At 38.0% G+C, this 10,826-nt stretch overlaps 1 protein-coding gene across 1 annotated transcript; it reads right to left on the minus strand.

Annotated features, from left to right (window-relative positions):
- Positions 1–6,674: 6,674 nt before the first annotated feature.
- LOC107919423 (uncharacterized) lies at positions 6,675–8,180 on the minus strand. Its single transcript, XM_016848887.1, has 4 exons — positions 7,819–8,180; positions 7,271–7,442; positions 6,869–7,141; positions 6,675–6,746 (listed from the first exon to the last, which is right to left on the minus strand). The coding sequence occupies exons 1-4, from the start codon at positions 8,178–8,180 to the stop codon at positions 6,675–6,677; spliced, it is 879 nt and encodes a 292-aa protein (XP_016704376.1).
- Between the last annotated feature and the right edge of the window lie 2,646 nt (positions 8,181–10,826).

The raw sequence follows: 10,826 nt of genomic DNA on the forward strand, positions 1-10,826 counted from the left end.
AACAAATGGCATTAAGGAAAGGGAATTATTTATAATAAAGTATATAAAAAAATCTAGGATGAACAATGTATGAACATTTTAAACTAATAGATTATACATGAAATAATAATGCACTATTGAGCTTTTAAAAAAAAATAAAAATGCAATACCTATGTACACTAATTTTAAAGAAATAATACAAGACAAGTGAAAAATTTCATAAAATATTATATTTAATATATGTAGAAGTTGGAATAAATTAAAGATATTAACCCATTTGAAAGAGATGAAATTTACAATAGATTATGTATGTATATATAATGAAAATATTTAATATGAAATATGTATGCATATATAATAATATTATGTAGTAGTATTATGTAAGAAAAAATATTTATGCGAATCTAAAAAAATATGTAATGAGTGAATTTAGGGAAGATATATTATAGAATAAAAATATTAAAGAATGTATATAAAACATATGGAACTTGCATAAAAAAATGACTAACCTAGTGGTGATGAGGATATAACAGTGAATAATACATAATAAATTTCAAAACAGTAATGCATAATAGATTTTAAAACAAATGTATAAATAATCTAAAATGGTTATTTATAACACCAATGAGATATAGTGAAATGAGACACTAATATATAATAATATAAAACTTAAAATATTAATACACAATAAAACGATGTATATGTATAAAAAGGCAAATAAATGTATGTAAACTGGTGCAAATAACATCATCAACAATTAAAAGGATAGTAACATTAAAATAAAAATAATAAGAAGAGCATTTAATTAATAGAAAGAAAATAATGTATATAAAAGAGCTAATTAAAACAGAAAGTCGAGGGCTGTATTGAAATCCATTTAAAATCCAAGGGGCTTGCACAACAATTAACGCATAAGTTTCCCTTTGGCAGATAAATCAAACCATTGGAAACGGCCCCGTTTCAAAAGTCAGTCTCCTTTAATGGTCAATGGACCAAATTAAAATAAAAGTGAAATTAAGTAACAAAATTTAAAATATGAAAAAATATTAAATTGGAACAAGCTAAGAAACAAAAGGACTTAATGTGCAAATATACCCTTAAGACAAAACGCGCGGATCCTCCCTGAGTCGAGTCACCGCGCGGATCAGAGGGGAATAAAGGTCAAAACGGCGCCGTTTTAGTATGGGTATTTAAGCCCAAAATTTTTTAAAACCTTCATTTTAGCCTTTGCTTTTTAAAAAACTTCAAAAACCTCTCAAACCCCTCTCAACTCTTTCTCAACCTTCCAGAATCCGGCCAACCTGGGTCACCGGACCACCGTGGCGGTCGCCGGCCACCAGTGGCTCCGTTCGCAGTGGCCAAAAAATAAAAAACTTATTTTTTTTTTGGATTTTTTGACTCCACGACTTAAAAACACCAATTTTCATCGAAATCGGGACCTCCTCCACGAAAAAGGTACGATTTTTATCTTTTTCGTTTTTGTTTTCTTTCAAAATAAAAGAAATAAAATAAAAAATAAAAAAAAATAAACAAATAGGCCGAGAAAACAACTACCTTTGAAAAAGATCTATACTTGAATTGATTTTTTTCCACTTTTCTTTGATTCATTCGTGTGTAAAATATACAAATTCAGGACCTTTTTTATAGCCCAAAAAATACTACTTATCTTCCTATTTTCCTCTTTTTTAGACTGTGTTTGTGTTGGTGTTGGACTCTCCTAGTCCGTTTTGCAGGCAAACATGGCGGCACACACGGAGAAAGCGGCGCACGCCGGGGCTGCCGTTGGGGCGTTGTTGGGGGCGACAGTTGCTGATTTTTTTTGCTTAGGGTTTCTTTGTTCTATTTTGGGCTAGGGTTTAGTTGGGCTGTTTGGGTATTAGGCTAATTTGGGCCTGTTGGAAAATTTTTTATTTGGTTTTATTTGCATATGGGCTGGGCAAATTTTGGGTTTGTACAGCTATTCCTCTTTGCTCATTGTCGTGTAACGGGAATGAAGTAAAGACTTTAACAAGGCCAAATTTGTCCAGTCTTGTCGAGTCTTGATTTCTTTTGGCTAGTAGCTTCACTCCGACCCACTGTGTCTTCAAGGGTATAAGAGTTGCCACTTCGATCCACTCCATTGCAACGTCAGGGAGATAGGATTTGTAGCTTCACTCCATTTAACTATAATGTTTGGGAAACAAGATTCGCTATTGTAGCTTCAATCTGTTCCACTAAACTGCCCGGGAAGTAGGATTCGCTGTTGTAGATTCAATCTGTTCCACTGTAATGCCAAAGAGATAGGATTCGTTGGCCACAACTTTAATCTACTCCACTTCAACTATTCCAAATCTTAACGCTAGGTAGATAAGATTCGCTGCCCTCAGCTTTTATTTGCTTTGCTGCAACGCCAAGGAAACAAGATTCGCTATCTTTAGCTTTAACCTGTTCCACTGCGACGTCAAGGCGACAAGACTGGTGTCTTCGATCTGCTTTGCTGCCAGTACAGGAAGGCAAGATCTGCTATTTTCAACCTACTCCAATGCTGCTCAGGGAGATAGGACTGGTGGCTTAAATATGCTTCCCTACTACCTTGAGAAGATAAGATTCGCCATACTCGATCTGCTCCACTACTGCTTAGGGAGACAGAATCTACAATCTTCAACCTACTCCACTATTGCTCAGGGAGATAGGACTGATGGCTTAAATCTGCTTCCCTGCTTCCTTGGGAAGATAATATTCGCCGTCTTCGATCTGCTCTACTACTGCTTAGGGAGACAAGATCTACAATCTTTAACCTACTCCACTACTGTTCAGGGAGATAGGACTGGTGGCTTAAATCTACTTCCCTACTTCCTTGGGAAGATAATATTCGTCGTCTTCTTCAATCCACTCCACTACAACTTTAATGGTATAGCGTTTGTAGTTTCACCAATCTGTTCTGGGGAACATAACCTGTATAATCCATCTTATAAACTTAATTATGCCTAATGATTATGATGCCATGATCAAAATGAATCAAATGCTCCTAACTAGACTTGCATGAATGATGTTTGCATGAATGCAGAATGTCATTTTTGATAATGATCCTCCTTTATCGCTTAGGTTGCCATTGCTTGAAGTTTATTAAGGTCTTATCCCTGACGTACTATAACGCCTTCTTGCTCGGTTGACATCTCAAAAAAACACTTAATTAGATTGCCCCATTATAAACTTCAAAGTTCAATCCGCTGGGACACAAAATTTGTACCATCTTTCTCCCGCTGTAACCCAAGGGTAGAAAAAATTGGTTTTTCCTCAATCTTCTCCTATCGCAATTCAAGGATATAAAATGTGAAACTCTTTGGTCTTTTACACCATTCCCAGGGTGTCAAACCAATTGCTTATACACAAATGAATGATTCTCTTCTCCAAGGAAACCCCTTCTTATTGCTTTGTGATTGAAGCTTTATCACCAACATGACATCTTGTCATTTTGTTCAATTAATACTTTTGACAACAAAATCCAAAGAGATAGTCTTAATTTAGACTTTTCCTTCTCCAATATTTCAACCTTTAGACTTGGTGCATTCTAAATAATAATCCTGTTTCAGGTTCCTGTATTATTTAGAAACTTCTAGAGTAATATGCAAAACTTCCCCTGTGAAAGTTTTATTATTCTATTAATCATTATTCTAATGCAACATGCTTGCAAAAGATTATAACACTGGATAAGAATAAGATAGCTCAAAATGAATAAATTATCGAGAAGTATGTATAAAAAAGTAAAAAAGGAACTGATTGAGAACAAGTATCTTGAAAAGAATAAAGTATTCCAAGAATAGCAAAGAATAAAGTATTCCAGGGACAACAAGTTCAATATAAATAATATGAAGACTTGGTGCCCCAGATATTGCAGCTTGAGCTTCTTTGTACAGACTTTCTGAAGACATGTGCTTAGGAGATCTATAGTACTTTGTCGATACCCCAAACGCCGCATACCCCCTTTCCTGTTAATTCAGGCATAGCAAGATCACCACATGCCCCAATCAAAATTTTGAGTTACTCTGATCACCTCATGTCCCACTTGATCAAAATCTGAGCCGCCCTTTTCGGGTTTTCAACTCAAATCCCTTTTGTTCTCAATGCACCCTTTGCAGGTTTTCACCTTGATCCCTTCTCCTTTTATGTAAAGTACCTCTTGATTGCATCTGAGTTTACAGGGTTTGACAAGTTTTTACCATCCATCTCACTCAAAATTAAAGCTCATCCGGAAAAGGCCTTCTTTACAACATATGGACCTTCTCAATTTGGCATCCAGTTTCCTCTAAAATCCTTTTGTATAGGAAGGGTATTTTTCAATACTAGGTCCTTCTCGTGGAATTCTCTTGGACGAACCTTTTTGTTGTAGGCCCGCATCATTCGCCTTTGATACATCTAACTGTGTTGGATAGCTTTTAGCCTTTTTCCCTCTATTAAGTTCAACTGATCGTATCGAGACTGGACCCATTCTACCTCATCCAACTTTAGCTTAGCCAACACCCAGAGAGAAGGGATTTCAACTTTGACAGGTAACACTGCCTCCATACTATAAACCAAGGAGAAAGGCGTTGCCCCGGTGGAAGTTTTGATTGATGTTCGATAAGCAAGGAGGGCAAATGGTAATTTCTCATTCCAATCCTTGTAAGTCTCAACCATTTTCCCCACAATTTTCTTAATATTTTTGTTGGCCGCCTCCACTGCACCATTCATTTTTGGGCGATACGGTGACAAATTATGGTGTCTGATCTTAAATTGACTGCAGACCTCCGCTATTGAGCTGTTGTTCAAATTCAATGCATTGTCAAATATGATTCTCTCGGGCATTCCATATCGACATATAATCTCATTTTTCAAGAACTTGCTGATTGCTGACTTTGTGACATTAGCATATGAAGCAGCTCCTACCCATTTAGTGAAGTAATCAATAACCACAAAGATGAAACGATGCCCATTAGAAGCCTTCAGCGATATTGACCCAATGACATCTATACCCCACATGAAGAGGCGAATGAGGCGTATGCACTTTATCACCATAAATTTGGCATTTATAGCACTTCTTAGCATAATTGATGCAATCTCCTTCTATAGTGGACCAGTAGTACCCGAATCTCATAATCTGTCTAGCCATTGTGAAGCCACTGGCATGCATTCCGCAAATACCCTCATGGACCTCCTCCAAGATTTTTTTAGCCTCCACGACATCCACACATCTTAATAGTACCTGATCCTTCCCTCTTTTGTGTAAAATCTCCCCATCTAAGACATAATCAGTGGTTAGTCTTCTCAGAGTCCTCTTATCATTCTCAGCTGCCTAGTCAGGATACTCATGATTCTTCACATATCGTAATATATCTTGATACCAAGGGTTATCATCCTTTTTTCCCTATTCGATATTGTGACAATGAGTTGGGGTTTCATGGGCTATCATCCTTTTCTCCCTCTTCGATATTGTGACAATAAGTTGGGGTTTCATAGATACTTATCTGGATAGGCTTCATGTCTTATTGTCTATTCACTTAATCATGGAGGCTAGAGTGGCTAACGCGTTAGCCATCTGGTTTTCATCTCGTGGGAGATAGCAGAAAGTAATGTCATCAAACTCTTCAATCAATTCGAAAACCATCTTTCGATAACTGATTAATTTAGGATCTCTCGTTTCCCATTCACCTTTGAGTTGGTATATCACCAATGCAGAATCCCCATATACCTCTAATACCTTGATTTTACGTTCCATAGCTGCACGAATGCCCATGATGCACGCTTCATACTCTGTCATATTGTTTGTGCAATCAAAATCTAATTTGCAAGTAAAAGGATAATGATTTCCACTTGGGGATACTAGGACTGCCCCAATTCTATTACCCACTTTATTCGAGGCTCCATTAAAGCTTAGCTTCCAAATATGACCCACTTGGGAGTTTTCTTCAGTGGCTGCCACATACATCAAGTCCTCATTCGAGAAATCAAAATTCAAGGGCTCGTAATCCTCCAAGGCTCTACTAGCTAGAAAGTCAGCTATTGCACTCCCTTTCACGACTTTTTGACTCACATAGACTATGTCAAATTTGGAAAGCAAAATCTGCCATCTGACCATCCTCCCATTCAAAGTAGTCGCCTCCATCATATACTTTAAAGGGTCTAATTTTGAAATTAGCCAAGTCATATGGTACAGCATATACTGCCTCAGTCTCTGAGTCGTCCAGATCAAAGCACAACACAATTTCTCAATAGGCGAGTATCTCATTTTACAATCAGTGAACTTTTTACTGAGATAGTATATCGCCCTTTCTTTTTTTCCTGCCTCATTATGTTGGCCTAGCACACATCCCATAGAATTGTCAAACACCATTAAATACAGTATCAGTGACCTATCGGGGATAGGTGGTGACAGTACTGGAGTATTGGACAAGTACTGTTTTACCCTATCAAAAGCTTCCTGGCATTCCTTATCGCATTCACCTGGATTGTGTTTATTAAAAAGATGGAATATGGGGTCACATTTCTCAGTTAGTTGTGAAATGAACCGAGCAATGTAATTCAATCTCCTTAAGAAACTTCGAACTTCCTTCTGAGTACGTGGTGGAGGTAAATCTCGTTTCGCCTTGACCTTATCTGGGTCGATCTCAATTCCTTTTTCACTTACTATAAAACTCAACAGTTTTCCTGACCTAGCTCCGAAAGTGCATTTTGTTGGGTTAAGCTTGAGCTAAAACTTTCTCAGCATTAAGAACAACTTTCTCAAGACCTGCACATATTTCTCTTCTTTCCTGGATTTTGCAATCATGTCGTCAACACAAACCTCGATTTCTTTGTGCATCATGTCATGGAATAAGGCTAACATGGCTCTTTGATATGTTTCCCTAGTATTCTTTAAACCAAACGGCATCACCTTATAGCAAAACATTCCCCATAAGATGATGAATGTGGTATTTCTCATATCTTCAGGATGCATCTTTATCTGATTGTATCCTGAGAAGCAGTCCATAAAGGAAAACAGAGAGTAGCCTGCTGTATTATCCACCAGAGTGTCAACATGAGGCAATGGGAAATTATCTTTTGGGCTGGCCTTGTTCAAGTCCCTATAATCCACGCACATTCTTACTTTCCCGTCTTTTTTAAGGACTGGGACAATATTGGCTATCCATTCAGAGTACTTGATCGCCTGTAAGAACCCAGCATCAAACTACTTTTTGACTTCCTCCTTTATTTTTAGCACAATATCAGGCCTCATCCTTCGGAGTTTCTGCTATATTGGCTTACAATCCTCTCTTATAGGAAGGTGATGCACTACGATGTCAGTACTTAATCCCGGCATATCCCGGTATGACCATGCAAATACGTCTTTGAATTCTTGAAGTAACTCAATGAGGTTTCGCCTCGTCTCTGTGGTAATGTCAGTTCCAATATTCACTTCTTTTCCCTCTTCCAAGCTCACAATTTCTATTCTACCATCATCAACAAGTCTAGAGATAAGCTACAGTCTATGTCATCTTCAAAGTCATCTGATCCCTCTAAACATAAGTCTCGTTCAAAAGGAAATTCTGAGTTTGTAGTAGCGTCACTCATGTCATTAATATTTGGGAACCTATGGTGGGTACCAAAGAATATACAAAGAATATATGAATTTATGAATAATAATTTGTACAATATAATTATAAATGTAATGAAAGAATGATTTGGAAGACAATCTCAAACAAATGAAGGAGTAAAAGAATACTTGCTTAAAGTGAATGTAAAAATGTATTTTATTAGAATAATAACATTCAGACATAAGCCTATTTCACAAAGGAATTCCTATCATTTTTAGGCTAAAAACAACAAGAATGTTCTGAACATTACTCTGAATAAGCTCTAAAGACTACAGTGATTTCTTTCGCAGTCCAATTATTTAGCTCGCTCTCAGGTTCGTAAGGGCAGATTTCTAACAAGGCCCTTCTTTCAGCCGTGTCTCTGGCATTGATATGAAAGCCTTCTAACATTTCTTCAATACTTTCCCTCATTGGCGTCTTTTGCTCGGGATGAGTAATCCCACCTGACACAAAAATTTCAGATATGTGAGGGAATATTATTGGTTTCCATTTGATTTCCTCCCCACTTATGCGTGCCCTTCTTCTTTCTTGCCTCTTCTCTATCTCATTCCTTCTTTGTTTTGTATTTGGCTTATACCTTAAGCCAAAACGGTCATACTTGTCCTTCAACATTGGAACCTCAACTCTTCCTTGAAGATGTCTCCCCAGTCTTTTTCCCGGCAGGGTTCATCTTCCTACCATCAACTATAGACCCATTCTTGTAGCCTTTGACATTTTTGGCACCGGCATCCTGCTCCCTTCATTAATAAATATGGCATTCACAAACTCCAAAGTCCGGAAAGAACATTCGTTTACCTCATTATTTGTCTTTAAGTACGGCGCATCACTGGTATCCTCTTCGGCGTTTATCGTCACTAATCGACCCTCTGATATCAACTTCAGCTTTTGATGTAATGATGAAGGTGCAACCCCTGCCAAATGTATCCATGGCCTTCCGAACAAACAATTTTTGGAAGGTCTGATGTCCATCACAACGAAGTCTACCTCATAGACAGTTGAACCAATTAACAAGGGTATTTCAATTCTTCCCATAACCTTCCTCTCAGTGCCATCAAATGTTCTCACTATATTCTGGCATGACTTCATATGCTAGCTATCCACTGGCAACTTGTTAAGTGTGGACAAGGGTAGTATATTTAATGCTGATCCATTGTCAATCAGAACCCCATGTAAGGTGTACCCTTTGCATCGGGTAGTAATGTGCAAAGCTTTAGTAGACCCCATACTTCCAGGTGGTATTTTATCGTCATTGAAGAAGATGAAGTTATTGGCACTTATATTGCTAACTAACCGATCTAATTTGTTGACAGAGATATCATTGGCCACATTTGTTTCATTCAACACTTTCATTAACACGCTTCGACGTACTTCCGAACTCAAGAGCAAAGCTAGTACAGATACGCGAGCTGGTTGTTTATGCAACTATTCTACTACACTGTACTCACTGTGCTTTAAGAATTTAAGGAATTCTTTGGCCTCTTCCTCCCCTACTGGCTCATTGTGGGCTCGACTGCCTCCTCTTTCCTTTGTTCTGCCATTTTCTGTCCGTCGTAACATCTCTCACTATGTGTACAAGAACTTATACCCTGATTTTCTTTTAAAGCACCGACTGAAGTCTCCCTTCCCGGGATGGTTACATTGCACTCATAGTTCTAAGGAACCTTTTTTCAGTCCTTGTAAGAAAAGGCTACAGGTTTTCGAATTGTGATTTTCGGTGCTACTAGTGCCCCAGCGTCATTATTTTTTGGTCTTGAAATGATATCCACAGGATGATTCACCTTCAAAACCTTCATTGTAGACTCGGACGCACATATACTTCCCTCCTCATTGATTTCCTTGTAGAATTCCACTTCATTGTCATCCATCATGCCTTGAACTAGGACTTTAAACTCTTTACACTCCTAGATTTCGTGCCCTTCTTTGTGGTGGAACTCACAGTAATTTCTCGTCTCTTTACATCTTTCCCCTAAATCTAAAATAATTAACCTCCTTTTGATCATCTCCTTTTAGACCATTCTCAGAGGATTTTTTATTTTTACAACGTCTGCCTTGATTCTTCTCCCCATAGCCTCACTCATCATCTTTATTCCATCAACAGCATGATTGGGTAGCAGATTCTCTGTACTAGATGAATCGTCAAATTTGACAATACCCATATTGATAAACCTTTCAACTAGTTTCTTAAAAGCGGTGCAATTTTCTATGGAATGCCCCGTAATTCCTACATGGTAATCGCACTATGCGTTTGCATCATACCATTTAGGGTACGGAGGCTGCAAAGGATTTAAATAGAAAGGGAAACGACATGTGCATCGAACAAACTTTGATATAGCTCCTTATACGACATTGGAATTGGTGTGAACTAGAGCCTCTCATTGTTTTGTCTTGTACCCGATTCTTTCTTTGATGAGCCTTGCTAATTGGCAACCCCCTTTCCTGGTTGATTTACCATGATCGACTTCGAGTAACCTTTATTGTATGTACTCGTGTTATTCACTTCGTTTTCTTTTTTTCTTGAGGTTGACCTTTTGTTACTTTCTCCGGTATCTATCTTTCCACATCTTATGGCGTTCTCAATCATCTCGCCATTCATGACTATATGTGAAAAACTCTTTGTGGCACTCTCTAGCATGTATGTGATGAACAGGGCTTTTAACGTGTTGATAAAGAGCATCATGGTTTCCTTTTCTAGGAGCGGTGGCTGAACTTAGATGGAAACCTCCCTCAATCTCTGTGCATATTGCCTAAAACTCTCAATAGGCTTCTTCTCCATGTTTTGTAAAGTAATTCTATCAGGATTCATATCTGTGACATGACTATAATGCTCCATGAGTGCTTGTGCTAGGTCCCTCCACGAACTAATCCTGGTACAGCTCAATTGGTTGTACCACTTGGACGCTACCCGCACCAAGCTGTCCTGGAAGCAGTGTATTAGTAGCTGGTCATTATTAACATATCCAGCCATTTGTTTGCAAAACATGGTGATGTGAGCTTCAGGGCAACTGGTCCCGTTGTACTTTTCAAATTCTGGCATTTTGAACTTGTAGGGAAGAACTAAATCTGGAACCAAGCTCAGATATTTAGCATCAATTCCCTGATGACTATCAACACTTTCCATCGCTTTGAATTTTTCCTCTTGCCATCTACACCTGTCCTCTAGCTGTTTTGGCAATTCCTCTTTAGCTTTTTCCTTTTCTGCCACCTTATCAAAATCGGGGATTTGAACTTAATCCAATTTGAAAGTTCACTAGCATCGAG

Source organism: Gossypium hirsutum, chromosome D13 (genome assembly GCF_007990345.1).
Source record: "Gossypium hirsutum isolate 1008001.06 chromosome D13, Gossypium_hirsutum_v2.1, whole genome shotgun sequence".
Lineage (NCBI taxonomy): Eukaryota > Viridiplantae > Streptophyta > Magnoliopsida > Malvales > Malvaceae > Gossypium > Gossypium hirsutum.

What these genes read in the sequence shown, in the direction of transcription:
- LOC107919423 (XM_016848887.1), bottom strand. Translation starts at nt 8,180, where the DNA reads ATGTTGAAGGACAAGTATGACCGTTTTGGCTTAAGGTATAAGCCAAAT. An exon ending in GTCTTTAGAGCTTATTCAGA is followed by an intron (nt 7,443 to 7,818) that starts GTAATGTTCAGA and finishes GCTTATCTCTAG; the next exon opens with ACTTGTTGATGATGGTAGAA. An exon ending in CGGGATTAAGTACTGACATC is followed by an intron (nt 7,142 to 7,270) that starts GTAGTGCATCAC and finishes GGGTTCTTACAG; the next exon opens with GCGATCAAGTACTCTGAATG.